Below are 24,406 nucleotides of genomic sequence, written 5' to 3'. Positions count from 1 at the left end.
TTAATTACTTATTCCCTTATCAAACTTACTTCAAGCATGCCTTTCTTTTCCACCTCCACATACTAAAATTTTATGAAGGAATATCAGCAATGAATTAAACTGTCTGTAGGAGTTAGAATAACCAGAGGAGAAAAAGCAATCATAAACATTGTATAAAAAAAAAAAATCTTGGAAAGTTTACCAAATTTACTAAGAATGTCCAGTGCTTGGAAGAATTATTTGTTCTTGGCTGCGCTGCCCAATAAATGTAGGGCGAATATGTTTGTGTGGAAAAAAGTTATATATATAATAAACAGGAAATATACAAGACTATTGCATTCCAGGGATGATTAAGTTGTGTAGCTAACTTTGAGTAATACAAAAGGATAAGTGTTAAGAAGACATTTGGCAACTGATACAAGATGAAAGGTAGCATGAGAAGGAAAATACCCTTTTTAGCCTTGGTTTCTATCAGATTTATAACAGCTAAATTAACTTTAAAGGGTACATTTTAAAGGCATGCACATACATTAAAGCACTGTCATTCTAAAAGCTTATACTTGAGATATTTTAAATAATTTTATTATTTGGTTGCTGGTTTAAGGAAAAAAAAAGGCATTGTATGTTTGGGATGCTCATTTAGGTTTCCAAGGGCATGTTACACTTCCAGTGTGTGCATACGTCGTACACATGCGTGGCTTCATAGAGTAGCTTATGTATTACCTGAAATTTCACTCTCATCTTTGAAGTCATGCTTCAGTATTAGAAATGTTAAAACGCAGTTTGATGCTAAAGTGTTTTTGTAGATTCATTTCCCAACTGGCTATTTATTCATGTTCCCTGTCATTCAGGAATCCGACACTGAGAGAGAAAAGGATCTGTTGTACAAAAATCAGTTACTACAAGATGAGATTGCTATGCTAAGACTAGAACTTGATCAAGTAAGACTTAGGCACCAGGAGGAAGAAGGAAAATATTTAGAGGAAAATGAGACCTTGAAAGAAAAAAATGAAGATCTCAAAAAGGAACTTAAACTGAACGAGGAAGCCTTAACACAAACAGTTTTTCAGTACAATGGACAGCTGAATTTATTAAAGACAGAATCTGCAGTGCTAACTTCCAAACTTGAGCAGACAAAAGAAAGCAAAGACAGACTAGAGACAGAAATTGAATCATTTCGTTCCCGCCTGAACACTACTGTTCAAGAACTTGAACGTCATCAGTCATCAAAAAGTGATGTCGAACGAACATTTCAGAGAGAACGTGATGAATGGCTTCGCTTGCAAGACAAGCTCCATCATGACCTCTCTGATGTGCGAGAAACCAACAAGAGCTTGTCTCAGCAGCTGAGTAAAACTGAAAGCAAAGCTAATAGTCTAGAAAATGAGCTTCACCAGTTCAAACAAACTCTCAGAGAAAAAACATTGCTTTTAGAAATGACACAAAAAGAATTAAGTCAAGCCCAGTGTCAGGCAAAGGAATGCGATCATGCTCGACAACTTGAGAAAGATCAAGTAAGCAAATTTATAATAAAGCAGGAATCCATGCAGGAGCGATTGGCCCAGCTCCAGAGTGAAAACCTTTTACTCCGTCAGCAACTGGAAGATATGCAGAACAAGGGGATCATCAAAGAAAAAGTAGTGAATGATGTGCAGGACCGGTTTAATGATATTTTCAACAAACTCAGAGCTGATACTGAAAAGCAAGTTTACCTAGTAGAAGAGAGAAACAAGGAATTAAATGCCAAGTGTACTGATTTAAGAGAACAAGTCTTTAAATATGAGACTGACAAAGTAGAAAGAGAGGTAAAGTATACGCTTAGAAAGAACAGTTTAAAGTTTGCCAGTTCTTGAAATTATTTTACGTTTCTAAAATGTACCAGGTATAAGTTATATGCATGGGACCAAACAATGCTGATTTGTTCTGGTTTGTCGTGTTTCTCTTGGAATTGTGGAAGGTTTTGGCAAACAGGATGTTACTGCTCGGATCTGAGCAGAGAACAGAAAAAAGGTATGCAAGTCTAAGGTTTGATCAAGAAAGGTGATTCTTCTCTAGAATTTTTTTCATCTCTTTTCCTTAGTCCATTTTATGCCCTATAGAATGGTTTTATGTATTTGATGGTTTTATGTATGTATTGCACTGATGACACAAATAAGAGTGGTATAAAAGGAAGAATCATCCAACACGCGAGGGCTGAGAAGTGAAGATGCAGACAAGTGAAGTGATGGGGGACAGATTTATATTAAGCTCCTACAGAGAAAAAAATCACTTCTCCATAAGTTGCTATCAAAACTGAAGAGTATTAGTAGTGTCCAGGTGTTAATTTATGTATGTGTTTTGGGGGTTCTAAGAGGCCTGCCTGTTCCTCGAGAAGTTCATTTCAGGCACTGACCTAAGCTTTCTCTTCTCTATTTTATGATGTGTAGCCATATTTAAATGTGTTCTTTGTGGCTCTGTGAAAGACTAATTAACTAGACAGAAGACTCATTAGGACATCAGTTAAACTGTCTTTCTGCAAATTCACACAGTACATGAGTATGAAACATGCTCCTTTGCAGAGCACTAGCATAATTTTATGTTGTTCAAACATACGTGAACCAAATGTTGCTCCCATTTCTGCATGTAGATGGTTTTTGTCAAGAAAAAGGGTGGAAGCGAATAAAGGCAGGGGTAGGAGTGAGGAATAGGTAGACAGTTGAAAAAGCTATAGGTAATGGGAGAATGCATTATTATATATGTTCCTAGGAGTAGGTAGGGTCTTCTCTATTGATAGAATATTCTACCCATTCCAGGTAGAGCAATGATTTAAAGGTTGCCTTACCCATTTTGTTTAATCTTCCTTTACTTTCTGGAAAATAGGAACTAATCACATTCAGTGTTTGGACACTCTGGTGTAAGGTTTGTCTCCCTTAATGATTTGAATAGTGATTTAAAATTACATTTCCTTCTTCATAATAAATCCAGAATCTTTGAGTGAGGTAAATATCTGCATGTGTCAGATAACCACCTTATTCTTCATTTATCAGTTACTTTGGGGGGGGGGGGGGGAGAACTCCAGCAGTGCTGGCAATCGTTTTAATCTGTGAATTGCTTTGTATTCTTACTACCAAAATATCAGGCGCGCGCTCGCTCTCTCTCGCTCTCTCTCTCGCGCGCTCTCTCTCTCTCGCTCTCGCTCTCGCTCTCGCTCTCTCTCTCTCTCGTATTAATTTAATTATATTTGTATAATGGAGGAATAGAACAAAGAACGATGTAATACGAAGTCCTGCCTTTGGTCATCAGAGTAGTATCTGCAGTCAAACTATGGCTCTTAGATCACAACAGATTTCTTTGGGTTTTCTTAGAAAAAAATACATGATTGCAGTGTGTGCTTGTGTATTGTTCCGAGAAGAATAATACTTGAGCCTTTTTTATGTATTAGGAAAACAAATCCGTATGAACAGCTGCTGATAGTCTGGAGGTGCTCAGCTGAGAAAGATGAATAGAGGTCATCATCTGTGCAGATGCCTACTGGTAGCAGGCAAAATTTCATACCTTTGAGTTCAATCCAAAGACAGGTCTAAATGTATAATCAAATAAGTTAAAGTAAAGGCATATTTCATGTTCTTACAACTTTCTTCATGCTCATTTAACTGTTTCATTAGGGCATGGTCAGACAGCTACAGCAGGAGCTGGCTGATGCTCTTAAAAAGCAATCTATGTCAGAAGCTTCACTTGAAGTTACTACACGCTACCGCAGTGACCTGGAGGAAGACAAGTTGCGCTTGCAGAAGGAATTGGAAAAGGTTAAAACCAAGGTACACAATGTCTGTAACTATATGAATAAATCTGAGGGTGGCTGTTGAAAGTAGGAGCGAATGTTGTCCTAAAACCCTAGAAAAAACTTCAACAGGATAGATTTAGTGATGTGTGAATGAATTGCACTATTTTATAAACTTGGCGTTCATGTCTTTGACATGAGGACACTATGTCCTTACTTGGACAAAGGTTTGTATTTGCTAAGGTGCTTTGCAAAATAAACTGACGTGTCTATAGCTTATTGCATTTGGTTTGGCCAAGCAGGTTGTCTGATTTCTGAAGAACAGTAGAAATACTGGACTGCTGCATTTGGGCTTTTTTATGCCATCTATGCTTCCCACCCCCACCTCCCCCCACCCCCCTCCCCCGCTGCCACCAGCTAACATGTTGTCAATTCTGATTGCTTTTGTAACTTATTCTGCATATATATGAATTTGGGTTTTTTTTCCCTTCTTTGGCCCTGCTGTTATTTGTCATCCTTAAGCGGCCTTCTTGCAAGCGAACTGTAAGCTGCTTTCTGAGGCAGGGACCACCTTTTGCAGTGTTCTTATGACAACTGAAGGATAGAGGCCTTGGAGTTCGGAAATAGAAATCATCTTAAATCTCCTTATGAGGGAGTTGTGAAGTCACTTTAGGAGAAGGATGAACTTTTTAATTCATATCTTCATGGAGGAGCAAACAAGTGGATCCAAAGAGTGTCACGACTCACCGGAAGGGTAGGGGGGGGCAGCATCGGTGCTTAGGACCGTGCTATAGGAAATCAGTGGAGGGATGAGAGAGGCCAGTAGAAAAGACGATGAAGTAACACAGTTTGTGTTCACTTGCTAGTAGAAGTGAAAGTTTCAATGTACTTGAAATGATTACAGTGGTTTGGGTAGAGGGTATGCGCAGATATATGCAGTACTTGAATTCTTCAGGCGCAGTTGACTCCTCTATATAAAAGCTCACCTGACTACTGTGGATTCTTCCTGTGATTTTACAGTTGCGGGAGTTGGAAGAACAGCATCGTCAGTCTGAGCATTGTGTTCGTGACTTGAAGACTGCCTTGGATGATAAGGAAAGAGAAGTAATAGCTTCCTCCCAGAAACTGCAGGACCTCCTGTTGGCATCTTCTGGGACTAATACTACTATAAAACAACTGGAGGAACACGTGCAACGGTAGGAGACTAACACAGTGAAGCAAGGTGTCTGTCGCTTTGTGGGATTGTGTGAAAACAACAGGATAGCCTTGTTGCATCACAGCAAGTTAATACACGATTTTGAAGGACGCTTTTGTCTTAGATTGTTATTCCATGCTGTTCTTTCAGAACTGGTGCTCTGGTGGATTTCCGTAATAAGACTTGTGTTTCTTTTTAAGCCTTGAAATTGAAAATGCCAGATTGGAAGCCACAGTCCAGCAACAAAGCAATAGGATTGAAGCCCTTCAGAGAGACCTGCAAGCCTCTGCCTCAGTAAGCTGGTCAAAAACTTCCCTTTTTGTGAGCTCCTGAGCCTAGTTACCTATTTCTGTGGGGACATTTTAAGATGAGGTTTTCCTGGAGAGCCTAGGGGAGCTCAGTTCCTGCATTCTACTGAATATAGGCTGCTCAGAAAGCAGCCTGGTCCATTCCCCAGCTTTCTGGTTTTGAGAGTTTTCCCATGCTACATTAGCAAGTCCTACTTAATGCTCTAAAAGGTAAGGATTTGACACTAATACGCTGGTGTAACTATTGTCTGCTTTAGACCTGTCGTGACATCAGATGCTGCTTCAGACACTTATTGCAATGTGTATCATTAAAGGTATTCATCAAGTTAACTCATGGAAATTGCACAGGGGATATTGATGCCAAGTACTTTGTGCTGGAGGCCTGACTGGCATCATGAGACTGGAACAAAAATTTTACTCTCCAGAGCTTTTGCTGTGCAGAATTGCTTTTCCTTTGGCCACTTGGTGTGTGTTTGTTTTCATGAAACAGTGAAAAGGAATGCCTATGGTATCATTTGCAGCCCTCACTGCGAGCCTTGGAATGTCCCACTGCCTCTACGCCGTGGTTAATTTTAGCTCAAATAAGGTGCTTTCATCTGTGGCCTGTATGAAGCAAATTATTTTTGTATTCTAACCAGTGAGCTAGGGTTCTTGTTACAAGTGTAGTTGTTAATTAGGGCTGAAGAGATTTTGAAAATAACTACATGTGAAAGTTGAACTTGATGTACTGATACTAACGAGAAGAGGAAAGGCAGTCATGATGCTGGTTGTTCCCCTTTGGTTAATAGGGTATGGTTTTCATATGTACTGTGGAATGGGAAAAGATAGTCCTGCCTGTTTTCGTTGAAGATTCTTTGTATCCGACACGGTGTCCTCTCTCCCTGAAGCAACCAGCAAAGGTGATGATTGCTATCAATTTTACAGTGGCATCAAACTAAGGCCATTTTGATCATTGGTGCTGGGTGTAAATACTATAAGAATAAAGAGGTGAAGAGGTGTATGTAACATTTATTTTTGGTAATGAGGTGTAAACTTCAGTCTGGAAAGTCATAGTGTGTCTTGCTTCTTTTAATGCTTCTCTAGGTTCATAACCGCCTGGAAGACTTGATAACTAGCTTACGGACAACACAGGCAGCTGCAGAGGACCACCACCATCAGCAGGTACGTGACTGGCTTCTATGAATGACTGTTTTAGTCTTTGAATTTTTTGTGTGCCAGTAATTGATGAAAAGATCAGGTGGACTGTGTAGGCACAGTTCAGCTGACAAATATCCTTTTGGTTTTAGGGCACGGCACCCTCCAGGGAAAAGGCTGTAAATTTCCTCATTCCCGTGCTGCTGTGTTTTGTATCTGTGTTGTGGTGTGCAAGATATTGTCTTCATCAGCATGATTCATCTGATGAATTCTCTCCCCAATCCCACCAGGGAGGAGTGAGCAAGTGGCTGTGTGGTGCTTATCTGCCTACTGGAGTTAAACCATGACAGATGATGGATAGGATGGATGCATGTTGTGGGCAGGGGGGAGATCTGTGGTTGAAAGCTAAGAGGAGACTGGACTTGGGAGATCCATATTATCTTTGCAGCTTTGTCAGAGCTTGCCCTTGAGAGCATGTTAGCTTCTGTCGTAAGACCCAGCATTTCACCTACTCTGTAAGGACATTTGAGAAAGTTGTACACCCTAAAGATTTTTTTTATCTAAGCCTTTGTGCTAAGGTTTTCATGACTTTCTGTAGATCAGTAGATATCTTCCCCCCTCCTTCTTACAGAATGCCACTAAAAGCATCTAGTCAACTTGTGTTCTTTATACTTGAACTGAATCAGCAAGTTCTGATCCACTCAAATGCATCTGTTAGGCAAATCTTTGTCCCTTTGAGTAGAAGCATAAATAGCATTGCCGATACAAAAACATTTCCTTGCTCTCAGATGTACAGCTGTTACAGAAGCCGTGAGGGTAGGGTACTGTCTGTGGTGGGCACTAGATGAATTATTATATTATGAAGTATGTATCATTATGAACTCCGGAGGACCTTTGGAAGAAAGCTGTAGGGTGATTCTGTGTGTGTGTGTGTCGTCTAATCCCCCGAAGTTGCAGCCTCATCTTGTCACTTCTAGAGCGTTCATTCTTTCTGCCAGCTTCAATTGCTGTTCTTGGCTATGTTTCCCAAGGTGTGTTTTACACTCCACATGAACCTTAACCGTAGATCTCAGATGGGGAGAGGAGAGCTTAGGCCTGTTTCCATTTAAGGTACTGCTTTCTACTGCAGTGTTGTCTTCCGGTCACCTTAGTTTTTTCTTTTGCCACTGTTGCTTTCACAGATGCAAAAGCAGAATGCGCTAACTCTGACATCAAAGGACTTGCACAGCATGTGGGAAGAGCAATTGAAGTCAAGATCCCACCTTGAAGAGCGTGTTGCTCAGCTTGACAGGGAAAAGGCTGAACTCTTGGAACAGGTGAGCCCAGAAAATTCTCCAGACAACCTAGCCAATACCCAGGAGAACCGTGTCCACCTTTTTGTTGAGTTCTTACATACTCTGCTTTTTCTGTTATCCCTGCCATTCAGGCTCTGAGTACCTTGTGATTTGGGGATCATCCAGAAAGCAAATAAAAGCTAGCTGGGTATCTATGTAAATTCTGGAGTGGTTCTGTTGGGAAGAGTTCCCAGTGTGGTTTGCTATCAGTGGAGCACATCGAGCAAGGCTGCAGTTCCCCATTTCTTTCTTGGATTCCTTCTGGTCATCTTCTGATCCCTTGGTTTCTGGGCAGGGTTAAAATGCTTCACATTTCCAGTGCAGTGTATGGAAGAGCTGCTGCATGTTTTCAGGGTAGCAGGAGCTTAAAAGCCTTGCAGAAAAATGTACTGAAGGAATTCTGGGCAAATGAACTAGTGCTTGGAAAACAAGAAATGGCTGCCAGTTTCCAAGGGGCAGTCTTTCCCGTTTTCTCCTTTTCTGTAGAGGAAAAATGGAAGTACAAAGTCAAAACAGCTGCCAGCTCTCCTCTGGCTTGGCTGAGAAAACAACAAGAGGAAGAACAACATGTGAATAAGTAAATACCCACAAAGAAGAGATGGAGGTAATGGCAGAGGGGAATAAAACATTGAAGAATTCCAAAATATCAAATTCCTATGCAAGCCCCTGCCTGCTGGTCATTGAAGATCCCATGAAAGCTTTAGATTGATCTGTGTTCTCCCATGATGTGCATACGTACGTAATCCCTGCTATGAGCAGAGGAACTGCCAAAAGTGTTCTCCGGCATCTTTTCCCCCTTTTCTGCCTTGAAGCATTAGAAGAGGGTGGCCTTTGCTTCAGTGGGGGCATCTGTTTCTGTTGTTAGATATTGGCCTGTTTGATGTGAAACCTGAAGTGATTTAATGTTCTCAGGAATTCTGTCCCTTGGTGTTCTGTGGAACTTGGCTAACAGATAGAGACGTACTGCAGCTTCTCTGTGGAGAACACTAGATGCACATAGTGCACGTAGATTCTGTTCCTATGCTGTATGTGTCAGGTATCTTTTCTATTTTGAAAGTGTGAGAGTGAAAGAAAGAAAGTGAAGAAGCTGGTAGAGTTGAAACGCCCAGTTGAACTGCGTCTGGACCAAGAAATGAAAAGAAACATCGAACTGCAGAAAGACTGTAAGAGGTATGGCTTTTTGGTATGTTGAAGAGGTATCCCTGAGTAGAAGCCAAGCTTTATTGAACTTCAGTGTAAAAATAGGTGTACGTAGCTGTTTGTGAGCTATTTCAAGCCTCATGTTAGTTCTTGCAAGGCGCTTCTGTACGTGAGCCTATAGTTTTCAATAGCTGCCAAAAGAACCGCAGATGCAGGTTGCCCTGCAGTTCTCCTGGGAGGGAAGGAAGTCTTTTATTCCTCTTTTCAGGTGAAATTTGGACCCTCCAAGTGATCTGTGGCACAGGAATGCTGATTTTTCTCAGTAATTCCTGGTGTGTCAAGCACGTTCAGGATGAAGCAAGCCATGTCTGCGCTCTTTTATGTAAGAGTATGTGAAAAAGGCCGGTTGTTCCTTTGCTTCATTGTTGTCTTGCTCTGTAGGTTGAAGAGGCTTCTGAGCAGAGCTACAAAGAAACTAAGGGTGTATGAGGAGAGAGAGAGAGACTCCCAGCTTAATTTGCAGGGTGAAATGAAGAACAGGTGTTCTGAAATGGTCAATGAAGTTGGTAGATTAAGAACAAAGGTGAGCTCTGGTTTGTTTGGGGGTTTTGGTGGTGATGTTTTTTCTTTTGAAACCTATGTTATTCTTTCCCTATACTTCTTTTCATGTGTTTGATTTTTTTTTTTTTTTTTGGCTGTATTTTGGAGTTGATTGACTTTTCTTGATGCTCCTTCTACTGTTAAAGTAGTAGATGACTATAACTAATACTGATGTAGTTATCATTATGGGTAAAGATGAAAACATTATGTGCAAAGCAGTATCTGCAAGGGCACATCAAGGGCAGGCTGTCCTGTAGAGGAAGGGCAAGACAAGAGTCGCAGCAAGGCTGGCAGGGTCCGTGACCTTACGGGCCAGGGAGCAGTCCCACAGGCCCTCACCAAGAAGAGCTGAGCAGGTCCAGTGACAGTAAGCGGGGTCAGCCAAGAGTGCAGACCGCCAGGCCAGTCCATAGGGACAGGCAGGTCTGCAGTCCTACCAGGATGTCACGTCCATGGGTGAGGGTCAGGGCTGAGAGCAGCGAGGCCCGGCACAGGCCTGGCTGCAGCTTCAGGCCGTGGCAGCATCTTCTAGGTCTGACAGATTAATTCCTTCCTGGAAGAGCGGGGAGTAACACTGCCATAACTCAGAACAACTGTATGAAGCTGGCTTTGCCCACGATCAGCCCCTGAGACCCGTCTTAAACACAAGTTGAGCAGGAGGCAGTTCAGGTTTTGCTTTTCTAAATGGTGTCATTGCTTCCCAGGGCATGATGTGATGAGGTGATGCAGAAAAAGTTCTGTAACTTATTGCTCACTAGTGGCTGTCTCAGCCCAGCTGTCCCTTGTCATGGGGACCCAGAAGAAGAGTTCCCAGAAGTGCTTTTGAGGTTGCTCTGGCTGTTCAGTCAGTAATCTTTATCTACTTCTCCGCTTGTTACTCGGATTTGTTGCTAAAGCAGCCATGCTTCAGAGCTACATTTGTTTTTAGAAGGTATCATTGTAGAATGAGTCAACTGCCTTTGCAGTGGCTCATTTTTAGTCCAAATTTAGTAGTATTCTTGTGTTTTTGTTGGAAGAGTTATTTTGAATGACAGGGAAGGGCATTACATTTAGGCGGTTTTAAATAAGTCTAAAGTTTCTACTTTCTGTTAGAGACTCTTTCAAGTGTTTACTATGCTAGTTTCCTCCACTTTTTTTTATTAAAAAAACACAGGACATCATGTTTTATGTTCAATAGGTATAGAAAAGGTATGTTTCTGGAGAGGGAAGAGGAGGACAGAGTTGTAGTTGACCATTGGGACCTATTGAAAGTCTGAGATTTGCTGCAAATTTTTGAAAATAAACTGCAGGTTTGACCTAAAGAGGATACATCTTCCTCTACCACTGCTGTAAAAGCTGTGTTCTGAACCACTATTGACAATCTTTCAGTGTAATGGAAAAAAAGAGTATCTGTTTCTTGTCATCAGTTCTGTAATGAAGCTTTGACTGTGTTGACAGCATATAAAAATTCCTCTAAAGCATGATATATGTCGTTTCTGATGAAACCAGAAGGTGGCTAGGTATGGGTGTGTTTGATTTCCCTTAAGTGTACGAGCATCTCATGGAAGAATAGCCCTAGTGCTCTTCAACCTAGCCCTATGGATGAAATGCTGCTAGTTTGGTACCTCTTGGTTGGTGACCTACTGCAGAACTGAGAAAGGATGGGAACCTGAGGAATCCTATCGGAAATTATGTGAAAGCTGTTCTTGTTTTAAAAGAAGAGCCTGGTTTCACTTTGGTTCTAATACTGAGTCAGCGGATGATAAATACAGTCTCGATGGCCAACTCCTTTACTGATTTTCACAGAATTGACTAATTTTAGATCCCTCCGAGTTCCTTTTTTCTTTTTTTTTTTTTTTTTCTTTCCCCTGTCTGCAGGTTGGTGAACTTTCTCAGCAGCTGGAGATAGAGTCTAAAAAATGCATGCAGCTAGAAGCACAAAATCAGGATTTGCGAGAAGAGTTGTCCAGCATGCGTGGGAACCATGAAAAACTGGAGAAGAGCAAATGCCAGCTGAAAGAAGAGGTGGCTAATCTCAAACATCGTTTGGAGACTAACATGGTGGATCACAGCCAAATAGAACAATATAAAAGAGAGATGGAAGAACGAGCCGGACAAGAAATAAGACAAAAACTGCAAGAAGTCAACCTATTTTTGCAGGTAAATGAATTTCTCATGTGTGTCTGTAGTGTCTATTATATACTTTTGTTGTGGTTGTCATTTTTTAGTATTTTATTTTTGGTGCCTGATTCTGCGTGTTAGTGCTGTACTTCTGTCTATCCTGAAAGGCAGTGGGAGAAGGGAATATGGTTGGGCAAGAGCGCTTTCATGTGTGTGTAATGTGCCTGCAGGTCCCTGAATCAAAAGCTTGCCCAAGGTAGATTTCCATTTTGCAGTTCTTGGAGGGTATCGCTGTCCGCTGGTCTTGTTCTCGCTGTTCATCCTTGAATGGGTATTGCAACTACAGTTGTCATCGCTAGACATACGGGTCCTGCTTTGTCATTCTGCAAGGGAAGGTGCTTAGAAAAGAAGTCACTGAAGAGGCAGGGGTGGCAGGGGGAGGGATCCTCGTAATTTCTTTGAGGAATGCTTTTCCATATGCCCTGTCCTACAGAGATAGTGTTCTTTCATTAGTAGCTTTGATAGTGCTAAGAGGGGGGTTCTTTCTGAATGAAAAGAATTATTTAACGTTCCAGGGTTCTGCCTTGATTGCTGATGGTAGTGAGGAGGCACAGTTGCCTCACTGAGTAAAGCTGGGCCCTTGAAATTGGGTATGTGCAATTGAGTGGTGGGGAGAGTTGTCTTTTTCTTTGCGGTGGTTGAAAGTGCATTATCTGCTTCAGACGCAGGCAGCCTCCCAGGACAGATTAGAACAAATCAGAGCCAGTCATCATGCTTCACTGAGAAACCAGCTAAAACACAGAATTAGAGATCTTGAATGTGAATTGGACAGGATAAAAAATACCCAACAAGACAGTATTTTTCAAAAAGAATCCACGCAGGCAGAAGTGGAAAGGTACAAAGAGCTGTATCTGGAGGAAGTAAAAATTAGAAGATGCCTGGCAAATAAACTGGAAAGGTAAGTCCATGTTTTTTTGGAGTGGTAATAAGATACTACTTTTTCCTTATGCATTTTCCTCCTAAAATCCCTCTTCTACATCTGGTCAGCATTATGTATGTAAGCATAAGATGGCATATTTGTGAGGAAAATACCTTAAGACCCTTCCCCTTCGTTAGAACTGTCTTCATTTCTCTTTAGTGTTCCAGCAGTAACACCACTGATCACGGCATTAATAGGGTATTTTTTAAGTTGATTGCGTTTTAACAGGCAGCTTTTTTGCCAACCTCTAATAATCTCCTCCTTTTATTCTGTGTATGGCAGAAAAGATAAATTTCATGTCCTTTACTGCTTGAATAAGGATAGGCCCTTCAGAGAACAAAATCTGATTCTGTGAAGCAAAAAAAAAATAAAAATCTTTTTTGACTTCCATTTTAGCAGCGTGTCTGAGGTTTGAGCTTTCCTTGGGAACGGGAGGGTAGCCCAGAGTTCTTATGCAGGTGACGTACCTTTCAGAAGAAGCTATGTAAACACATGGCATTCACAGATTGCTTTGAAGCCCTAATGCTGAGAAGTCCTAAGTGTTGGTAACTCTTGCTGCTCCTTGCAGGTAGTGTGCCTTCTAAGAAATAGGCTCTCCAAAAAACCTCAGATCAAATGATGTTCTTGTTTTGGACGCTCTTAATCCCTTCCACTTTCAGAAGTCGAATAATAGTCAAAGACCTGGAGGGTAACTATGCAGAAGTGTTACTACCAAAGATAATTCTTTGTATGCTTCTGAATATTTCAGAGCTAATGAGAAACTAGCCGAAGCCAATGCTAAGCTCCTTCAGGAGCGCCACAGAAGCAAATCTTTAATCGCAAGCAGTATTGTCAGTGGAGGCCTGGCTGCAAGTCCAGTTCTGTATTCAACTGAACTGGGACATCTTGGCAACAATTTGGCACTGAACAGAAGTCTAAGTCTAGGAGGAAGCTTCCTAAGCCCAACCGGGAACGCATTATCATCAAGAAACAGGGTTGAAGCCTATGTGGCTAAGGTAAGCATTTTGAAATACTGTTCTCAACTACTGCTAAAGAGTATCCGTAAGCAAGGTTATGCTTTTTCACCTGAAGTTAGAATCCATGTATAGTTCCAAACCGTATGGTCTAATATGCCAAAACAACTGCTAATCATCAAAACAGTACACAACTATACGTGGTAGGGATGAAGACTTTTGGTCATCAGGGTTGTACAAATTTCCAAGAGTGCTCAAAGACCAAAAAATATTGAAATCTAAATAATGAACTGTGTAACTAGATTCTTTTACAAGAGAAACTGTGATAAAGAATACTGTGGCATAGGAAGTTCCCAGCTAAGCTCTTCATTAAATTTTAATGTATAGTATGTATGACCTATTTAAAACGGCTAACTTTTGAGTGCAAAATCCCATCAGACATCTTTGTTTGAGACACCTTTTCCTTCTTCACTGGTCTTCATTCTAGCAGTTTCTTCACTGGAACTTGTTTTAGTACATTAATACCAACAAAGGGATGCTTTAAAAATAGGATGATATGAACGGGATCGTGTAACTTCTCACTTTATACTTCAGTGCGGGATGTATACTATGCATAGGAGGCATTTGGTTTTGTAGTTCCTGCTATGTGTTATTACTGAAAAGGTAAAACTAACTACTCCCGAGGAAGTCTTCACAGCTTTCCAATTTTGCAGCAATGCTGCAACCTCTACAATACCTCTGGTCAAAGTATGCCCTGTAATTAGCAGTCACTGTGATAGCACATCCCTCGCAGAATGGTGAACATTGTATCACAAGATTTGGAAACCAGATGTCATTAGTTGTAATCCGTTTCCCACCTAGCACAGGATTGAGGCATGGACAAGCTTCTCTATTCAGTCAGTGTTCTATCCGTCATGTATTCTGTTGTTGAATGAATGTGAGAAGTATTCATTCACTTTTAAGTCCATCTCAGTTCAGTGGTTCCACCCACATTGGAAAGAACCCATTTAAACAATGTGTCTACATACTGCACCTGGTTTAAGGAAAAAAAAACCAACAAAACAAAACCGGATAAAGCAGTGTGGGTAATGCATAGCAGTGGCAGTTACAGAGATGAAGTTTTCTGTATCACTGTGAATATGTTTTTCAGGTCAGAAGGGTAGACATATTACAGAAAGAACTCGGGAGGCAATTAGTACTGTACCATCTGCAGGGGCTATTCTGCATGCAAGCAGTAGAAAGGAGGCAAAATTCAGGGACCCGCTGCAAAAATGAAATAAGGAGAAGGCCAGGACAAGGGAACAAGATGGGTAGGAAGCAGGGAACAAGTGAGGAAATGAAAGAACAGAGAGATGGGAGCAAGATGTTAAAAGAAGAAAAAGGCGAAGGAGGAAACTGTCTCACTTCTAGGAGAAAAGGTGCCCTAGTTTAAAAGAAAAGGGTTAACAGTCCTGTCTTTTTTGAAGAAGAAGAAACAGGAAAAAAAGACAGTGAAGGGAAAGAAAGTGGGAGTATTCAGTGCTTCTTAACTGAATTACAGCAACATTCTTCAGGTAGTCCTTTCTATTTTAATTTTCCAGAAGAAATTGGAACTCTCTGGGCATCTCAGAGTTTTGTCAATATCAAGATAGATACTTTTACTGGTTTACTAGCTTCCCTTAAGTATATCACAGAAATTAAATATTTTAAAAGGCTATTTCATAGCTCATTGTTCTTATCCAGTTGCTAATATATGCAGATACATTTATATTTCAAATTGTTATATAGGCTGCTTCAATGTTTTGTGAAAAATGGTTCCCAAATGTCCTTGTGAAAAACATTTGAGCTGATTTCAAGAAAAGTGCATATTAGATCTGAGAATGGTGATACTGTTCTCACTCAGTGTCCTGACTTCAATAGCACCCATAAATTTTCTTTTCAGAGCATGTGTGTCTCGCATTTTGTGATGGATTGCTATGCTGGGGAATGCTTTTAGGTTTTGGTACTGGTTTTTGAGGTTCACTTGGAAGGTTTAAAAAACCAGAACCAAAAAATACTCATCAGCCTTGAGCAGACTCTCAAGGAAGTTGAAGAACAATTATCTATGACATTTCCCCAGTCTCCAATTACCGATGTCAGGTGGGGTTTTGTTTGTTAGTTTGAGGGCTTTCTTATATACCTAAATTTCTCCTTCCTAGTGCAGTTTTGTTAGTAGGACTTAGTCCCCTGAAGTTCTCTCTGATCTTGTTTACAACCTACAGAGACTTTTAGTTTGTTGTCAACAGAGGAGCTGAGGATAATTCGCTCTTACTATACACAGTCTGTCTTCTCGGGATTAGCTTCTAATTCTAATATAGTATTAAATTCTAAAGTTTTCTTCCTTGAATGAAGGTGAGTAAAACTATTGCTAAATCCTCGGAGAACTTTCTTCCTCCATTTCTTACCAGTTCTACTGGGCTCCCTTAAGAAAAACCTGGAAATCTCAGCATGCCTGTTTTCCCTCAATCAAAGCAGAAGGCTGGTCTCTGGGACTCAGATCTAACAGTGTGAATTTATCCTCCCACTAAATCCAGCTGCACATCCTTTCGTGATATTTCTGCCTGTAATCACCACTTAGGGAACAACTGAGACTAATTGTAATGGCACCGTCTGTAGCCTCAAGTCACTCAATGTTCAATGTATCCAGGAAGGTCTTAAAACCTGATCTTCTCTTTCAGGGTCCTTCAGAAAAGAGAAACAGAGTTCTCAGAGGTGCAGTAGTTGCTAGAGGACATGCGTCTAAGTGGGTATTTGACTTAGAACTGCTGGCTTAAGTTTCCTCAACTGGGTGCAGTGTGTCATTAACAGTGTTTGAAGCCACATTGTATCTCTGAGGAACTGAAAGTACAGGATTCCTGACATGTGCATCTAAAAAAAGAGGATTGAATTGGAAAATGAGGCTTTAAGTCAGAAAGTAACAAAAGGGAAAAATTGCATGTATCCCTCTGCATACAATAATGGGTGGTGAATCTCGATCAGTTTCCAAATGCAAAATTACCAGAGGTGCAGTCCGTGCTGTCATTTCTGCAGGAGTCCTGTGCCATTCAGGAGACAAGTTGGAACATGAAGAAAGAATTCAGAGATGACAGTTTTAGTCTATTTTGAAGTGCTTTGCCAGTTGTGCTGCTTAGTACTCTGCCTGTTCACCACATTATTTAAAGACAGAAGAGTTTCTCTGACTCTAAGCCTTTTCTTCACTGTTCACTTCAATTATGTCTCAGATTTTTCCCAGTAACCTCGTTCCCTTCTACAGAATTTGTCTTGCCTTTAAATTCAAGCTGAGCAGTGCCTTCTTAGCTGGAGATTACAAATGTTCCTGCCACTAAAGCTTGTAATGACAGGGAGTTAAGGAGCTTAAATTGCAGTGCGCCTCAGGTAGTCGTCTTGCACTTCTTTTTTTAGTCAAAGCTCTCTGTGCAGATTTGGTGTTTCTTGCAGTAGCTTCCTCAAGGTGAGAAAGGCTATTTGAAGTAGAGGACATGCCATTCTTAAGAGGAGGATGTTTATGTAAATTTGGTTTGTGCAAAAGCTTTGAAATAACTTCAGGGGCAAGGAGGTGAAAGTGCTTCACACTGCTGTTATTCAAAATGCTGGTATTAATTCTTTGTCCCCGGAACTGTTGGAAAAAACACTGGTAAATGATGCTGATTGCAAACAAGAGGAAGAAGTGCTCCTCTGGCAAGTGGACACAGTTGCTTCTTTTAGACATACCTAAGGAATTTGGAGTTTAAAGGCTTGAAAGATTTCACAGTTTTCCTAAACCACTACTTAACATGAGAGGCGAATGTCAGTGATTATGCATATAACCTTACATTTTGAAGATGGTCATGTTGCAAGCTCAGCAAAACATGAGCATTTTATTCTTAAAAAAACATAAAGAAATGGGTTCTATTAGAGTATAGCCCCTTCCCCCTTATCAAATATATATGCTACAGAAATTAATAACCTTGAAGAGGACGTGCAAAAGTATCTTGAAAAATACAAAAAAGTTCATATTTATACAAGCTTATTAACCAGTAAAATCCCAATCACGTGCAAATGTCTTTGGTGTTTTTTGGTTGTTTTTATTTTTATTAGAGCTCCAGTAATGAAGAATAAATTACAAGTACTTGAAAAATCCTGTGCATGTATTTACAAACAATGACTGTAGCGACTAGCAGTTCATTATGTTCTGGAAGGAGGCTGGCTGAAATTTGTTTCATAGTAGGACTTGTGTCATAAGAAGGATGTACGTGTGTATTGCCTGTCCTTTACAGGAGTAAAGAGATCTTTGACGGGGTCTTTTTGTCTTTTTATGTTCTGGTCTACTGACTCCCAAACTGCTCGTGAATTGGCATGTCACCATCCAGAACTAAATTGAATCAAGCAGTTGAAACACAAATATGAGGTACTGTTAGTCCATAGACTAAGGCAAGGAATGTCTGCTGCAAGTGCTGCAAGGAGATTTTGGGACTGGAGTCCTGTTGTTAGGTTTAACAAATGCAGAGTTTAAATCCTAACAGCTGTGCCAAAGGCTGGTGAAAATGAATGTTGGTGTCTTGACATAGAAAATAATAGTGAACTCTGGTAGCTGCAGTGTGAATTAGTGGATTTATGAAACCAGTTTTCCTACATAACATGAGAAAGGGAATGTCTGCTTCCTACTCTGTCTCTCAATTTGTGTTCCTTTTCTGATTTCGTTTTCCATCTGCACTCTTGTATTGTAGCAGTCTTTGTATTGTTAGCTTTTTTACTTGCTTCATTTACACGTAGGCCATGTTCTTATTTCTCACTGAAGACCTTTGAACTTAAGGCCATGGATGAACTCAGGCGTGGATGAGAGTCACAAAGATGTTAATAAGTAAGAGGAAAACAAGATCTTTTTCTTCTCTTGATTCATCCGCACATGTTGCAGAGGGTCCTGTGGACCTTCTAGTCATTGTGAAGGCTCCAGAAACCAGGGAGGGTGGTTTCTTCTAACACCTCAGCTACTACTGCTTTGCTTAGGATTGGTCCTGGGTTTGGGTCATCTTTTGGTCTAGGCATTAGTTTTCCTGCCTTTTTTCTGTTACCTATGTCTCATTTCATGTGTTAGGGGGTCCTTTCTCCCCAGGATTTTGCTGCTGCTTATACCTGCTTGAAAACAATTAGAAGTTTGGGGATTTGGACGGTCCTTTTCCGTTGTTCTTTCAGCTCCGTGCTCCCCTCTTCTAGCTGTGAAGGCACAGACTGTTCCAACAAAGTACCACTGAGAGGTGGTTCTGGAGGAGCTGGTGAATTTGGTCACAGCTATGCCTGTAGTCCTGGAGAGAGGGCCCTTCCCTCCACTTTGCTGGTTTACGGCCGCACTTGTTTGGCCCTTGGAGTTACTGCCTGTTACTGCTCCTCTTGTGAGGGTGTGCAGAGTGCTTCCCTTCCTGAGGCTCTTGCTCTCTGTGGCCCGTTGAGTACATTGTACAGTGTTTCAGTTCTTTTTTTTGGTTGGTGTGTTGCTAGGTGAGCCTGCTCATTTCATAAAATAAATACTTATTCTCCCAGGGATTCAGTGCTAAAATCAGAGAATCACAGAATGGGTGGGGGTGGAAGGGGCCTCTGAAGATCATCTAGTCCAACCCCACCCCTGCTCAAAGCAGGGTCAGCCATAGCAGGTTGCTCAGGGTTATGTCCAGCCAGGTTTTGTACATCTCCAAGGATGCACACTCCACAACCTTTTCTGGGCAACTTGTTCCAGTGTTTCGATCACTCTTACAATTAAAAAAAAAAAAAAATCCTTATGTTAAAACGAAATTTCCTCTGTTTCGATTTGTGCCCATTCCTCTTGTTCTTTTACTTGGCACCACTGAGAAGAGTGTGGCTCCATCTTTTTTACTCCCCCCACCAGGTATTTATACACATAGATAAAGTCTACTCCAGTAAAGAAACAGTCGCAGCTCTCTCAGCCTCTCCACATAACTCACATGGTCCAAGCCCTTCAGCATCTTTGTGGTCGTCATAGGCCTGGAAGCTGTATGGTATCTATTTTGAAATTCACTTCTATGTGTCACAGACTTTATGGAAAAAATGTAGGAGTCACAAGTATCATCAAATGTAAACAACAGCGTATAGTGCTTGCACTATGACTCTTCAAAAGATCTGATTTCTTCTTATGAAGACTTTGAACTCAGAATCATAAGTGAGAGTAACTTAATTAGTACCAATAACCACCTTCTAGGGGAGAAAGGAGTAAGTGCTTCTTTCTAGTGATCCAAGATGATTTTAGTTACATAATAAAACCCACAGCACTTGCTGTGTAGAAGCTGTAGCTGTTGTTTTCTTTTCTTAGTACAAAGTTCGCAAGAAAAAATTATGTGTGTTTTTATATTTTTGTATTTGCAATAACAATAAAGAAAAATCTTGGCATGATCTGTAGGAGCCCTTTCAATTTTCCATCTTAAGGTGGAGAAAAGAAGAACATTGGCGCATGCTTTTTTCTATACAATGGTATACGTCAATCCTGCAGCAGCTGCTGTTGCACCTCTTCTTATGAAATTGCAGAAACCAGCCTCAACTGAATTTGTCCCTATGGATGGCATTTGTGCGTATCTCAGCGTTTAGCTGACATTCTGCTCATGTATTTGATGATAGACTTTAGCCATACCTTCATTGTAATAACACCAGTGTGTTTTCTTCCTGTATATTTTTTAAATGCCCAGTTATAATCCAGCTGGTGAGGATTTTTTTGTGCTACAGTTAATGTTGCTCAGCAATGAGAGTGCTACAGCCTGGCTGACCAAGAGTTTCTCTTCATTGAAAATCAACCCCCAAACCAAGATGTCTCTATTTGGGATGGTATTTTTAGTTTTTATCACGTTATGTGTGGATTTTAAGAATGTTTTAGAAGTTTAATATTACAAAAATGTAACTGTTAAAATATTAACTGTATATTTTCTGTATAATTCTAGGTACGGCGGGAACTGGATGAAAAAATCACTAAAGAACTTGAACAGGGTAAGGTGTCATTATGTTAGCAGTGTTTTCAAGGAAAAAGATGATTGTTCCTAACTCTTGAAAATAATGGCTTGAAAGCTGTCAAGTTCCTGTGCTAAGCACAGGGTTTTTTCTGCCAGCTTTCCAGTTTAGACTTGAATGTGAAAACTTCCTGCTTACCAAAATATTGTGTATAATGCCATGCAGTTGCCTGAAAAAAAACAAGCACAAAGAAAACTAACCCATTTCCCCTACACGGATACACTTGGCTTAAGCTGAAGTCGTCTTTCACTAGAGTTAATCCTCAAGCCCAAACATCAAACGTAAAAGAAGCCCTGAGATAAGATTTTTATAGGTTTTAGCGATCACTTCTCCTTCCGTGTACATCGATTGCATTCAGCACTAAACCATACCATACACTTCTCTGCTGTTAGTTCTTGATTTTTGCTACGTCTCTTATTTATTGCTTGCGTTTGTAGCTTATATGTTGCAGTCTTTTTTCAATAAGCAAGAAGAATATAATCAGTGACAAAAAATATCCTTTCTTTAGGAAAAGATCATTCAGTAGTGTTTAGGCAAACATAAGATGAGTTGAATGCTTGTAATATATAGCATAAAACATGCTCTATAATATGAGGCCAGGTGTCCAAAGAGGAATTCCACCTGTTTCATGACAATTGTTCCTCCAGAGTCACCACTTTGCAGTGACTGGTCCTATTTCAAAGCAGGTAGCCCCTGAGAGCATTTCCTTCTGTTCCTGTATGCTTTTAATCATATAGAGAGTGTTCAGCTGTAGCTTCATAGCTCTTTCCATGTGTCTGAATGGACACAAAGCCATTGCATTGCATCCATCTGCATTTTGAACATAATTGCGCATCTGCTAGGAGGTGCTACAGTGTGTTTGGTTTGGGGACCTTGTCTGAAAAAGGTGGCTGGAGAAAGATGGCGAAGGTGGGTGTGCTTTCATTGAGTATGTGTTTTCATGGAGGAAAGAGGGTTTTGCCAGGGCGAGTTACAAAGACGCCCCTCAGAGAAGGTGCCAGGCTGGGAGACTTGTCCTGGCCTGACTGCAGGGCAAAGGTGTTTGCGTTTTCCACAGGCAGATTCTTTTAAAGTTTGTCACTGCGAATGCAGAAGCTGGTTTTTAGGAGTAGTGTTCCAATAAATCACTGGTTTGAACATTTAAGGAAAACGGATACTTGAGGTTGAAGAGGTCTGCAGGGGGCTAAATTTAGCACTGGTGTAAGCAGGAGTCGTTTGTGGATTCCCTGAAGATGTTCAGTGTGTAGCCTCTGGAATTTCTTACACTAGCTTTAGAAATACTGTTGACTGATAAGCAAGTGTGGAAATTATGCATTTCTTCCTTTGTGCCTAGCTCTTTCATTGTTATGCTCCCTTCAAAGTTTTTTAAATCTCTTTCTGGACTGTAGTCTCTCCAGTTACCCATAATGTTTTTACAGGGACTTACTTGGCCCTGTCTACTGTAAAAGTAACACCAGGAATTGTGTCTCTTTTCTCCCTAGCCACTGCTGAACTTGAAACTGGGTCTGCTGGAGCTTCTCCCATGGTATCTACTGATGGATCTTCAAAAAATGTCCATGTTGACCAGGATCCCCTTTGCAGGGCAATACAGGAGTACCGTGATGTTTTAACCAAAAATTATCTGATTTGAACAAAATGCTAGGGAAAGGCTCTGGAAATCATTTTGTTTACATAGTGTATCTATGGTTTCCCATCCCATGGTTCAGATGTGAAAATGTGTTTGTTGCAGTCTGAATGTAAATTCAAGTCTATTAAATGGATGTCAAGCACATTGCACTTACCTGTTGGTTTATTGATGCATAGTTGTTTTATTTTGCACTCACAATAAGAACCATATCTGTTTTTTCTGACTAGCAGATTGACTAATCTTGATTCTTGAGCTTGACAGAACTGTCAAAATGTTTCTTACTAAGGTAGATGCATTTTGCTCCACTCATGTTCTGTCTTTTAACAAAAGCATTCCCTTTGTTCTGTTTAATCCTTTCACTCTATGTGTTTTTAATGTTTCTAGTGTTATTTTAATGGTTAGGACATTATTTGATGTGCTTTGAGCCCGCTGTGTCTGTCCTGATGCAGTGAATATTTCTGCTGATAAAGTGAAAGTTTTACCAGTGTTCAAGCTGGAGACTAGGGCACTTTACATTGCTGTCACTTTATGCGCCTTAGGTTTAAAATTACTATGAATGTATAGTAGTGCCAAGAAACTTGTTATGTAGTCTTTTTGGAATGTTTGTTTTGTATCACAGAACCACAGAATGGGTGAGGTTGGAAGGGACCTCTGGAGGTCATCTGGTCCAGCCCCCCTGCTCAAGGAGGACCACCTAGAGCCAGTTGCCCAGGACCATGTTGGCTTTTGATTATCTCCAAGGATGGAGACTCCGCAGCCTCCATGGGCAACCTGTGCCAGTGCTCTGTCACCCTCACAGGAAAGAAGCGTTTCTTGATGTTCAGACGGAACCTTCTGTGTTTCAGTTTGTGCCCATTGCCTCTCATGATATTCATGTTGATTTCTGTATTAAAAATTGCTGCAGCTTTAGACATTCACAGTTCCTACATCAACACCTGTGGTGCACCTGAAACACTTCATATGGGGGAAAAAAAGAATGTTAATATATCAACTTTCAGTCTCCTCAGTACTTCCCAAAATTTGTATGATAGGATAGCCAATCTTTTTGTTGCTGCTAGCAGCTGATGATATGGTGGCTGTAGTCCAGATGTTAGCCAGTGTGGTGGGGCATTTGTGTCAATAAAACAAGCAGTTTTACTTATTTCAGGGAGTTACCTGTTACTGAAAATTTGCAGTTGTCATTTCCTGTCTGCAAAAGTCACTAGTGATGAGAAGACTATGGAACAAAATCCCAATTCTGGAAAAGTAAGAATGGTTGTACTGAGATGAATTAAGACTGGGCAAATTTGGGGGGTTTACCCACTAATTCAAGGACTTGAGTTAACAGGCAGTGAGGAAAGCAATGAATGCTGCTGTGACACTGTTCCTTTTTATATGAATACACTTTTGTGAAGCTAATACACTGTATTTAATTCCAGATATTCCGTTTCAACTTGATATTTAATAAACTTTGTAATCTAGTACATGTCTTTGTTTTATTGTTCCCCTTCTTGACTTTGCTTTCCACTCCCTTCCCTGCCCATATAACTCTACAGAGCTCTCCTCTGCTCACTTCAGCTCTGCTCACAGCTGTATCTTCAGCCTGTCCTGGAGGCCAGGCAAATGGCCAGCATCCGTCCGTGTCCTTTTGCTCCGGGGAGGCTTGAAGCACAATTGTGTTAAGATTGTGGACTAGAGTTGAGGTATTGCTAATAATCAGTTCCCAGACTCTTGCTGTATTTTAGAGCAATCCTTCTTGTGGTCTGGGCAGAAGGTAGTGGGTGAGCTTCTGGTAGCCAAGAAACGCTGCCAAATCCCACAGGTTTTTATCCCATGAGGAGCTGACCAAAGGGGAAAGGTGTTAAGAAATTTCTCCGGCCTGCGCCAGAGGAGGAAGAAGGCAAGTGATGCACAATGCACTTGCTCACCACCTGCTGACCGATGCCCAAGCAGTGATCCACTCCTCCCAGCCAACTCCCCCCAGTTTTTATACTGGGCATGATGCTCTGTGGTATGGAATATCCTTTGGCTAGTTCGGGTCAGCTGCCCTGGCCATGCTCCCTCCCAGCTTCTTGTGCACCTGCTTGCTGGCAGAGCATGGGAAACTGAAAAATCCTTACCTTAGTTGTTGCTAAGTAGCACTTATTCTAAAACATCAGCATGTTATCAACATTATTCTCACACTAAATCCAAAACACAGCACTGTACCAGCTACTAAGAAGAAAATTAACTCTATCCCAGCCGAAACTAGGACACCATCAAAAAGAAGTTCAGCTTTTGGTACTTTCTAGCATCCCTCCACAGAGAAAGCAG

The 24,406-nt window shown here is 40.9% G+C and overlaps 1 protein-coding gene across 1 annotated transcript in view; it reads left to right on the top strand.

The window, feature by feature from the left end:
- The window catches only part of LOC127028902 (repetitive organellar protein-like), a 63,660-nt gene extending 40,091 nt beyond the window's left edge, over positions 1-23,569 (top strand). The window contains 13 exon segments of the mRNA XM_050914555.1: positions 831-1,784; positions 3,624-3,776; positions 4,760-4,935; positions 5,135-5,228; positions 6,326-6,403; positions 7,558-7,692; positions 8,768-8,880; positions 9,292-9,433; positions 11,308-11,589; positions 12,273-12,508; positions 13,278-13,524; positions 20,421-20,466; positions 21,969-23,569. Coding sequence (XP_050770512.1) covers positions 831-1,784; positions 3,624-3,776; positions 4,760-4,935; positions 5,135-5,228; positions 6,326-6,403; positions 7,558-7,692; positions 8,768-8,880; positions 9,292-9,433; positions 11,308-11,589; positions 12,273-12,508; positions 13,278-13,524; positions 20,421-20,466; positions 21,969-22,117 — 2,805 coding nt within the window. The 3' untranslated portion in view covers positions 22,118-23,569.
- The last annotated feature ends 837 nt before the right edge of the window (positions 23,570-24,406 follow it).

The sequence above is a fragment of the Gymnogyps californianus genome, chromosome 1 (assembly GCF_018139145.2).
Source record: "Gymnogyps californianus isolate 813 chromosome 1, ASM1813914v2, whole genome shotgun sequence".
In the NCBI taxonomy this organism is placed as follows: Eukaryota; Metazoa; Chordata; class Aves; order Accipitriformes; family Cathartidae; genus Gymnogyps; species Gymnogyps californianus.
Note: the sequence above shows the minus strand (reverse complement) of the source record. Positions and strands in the feature narration are given on the sequence as shown.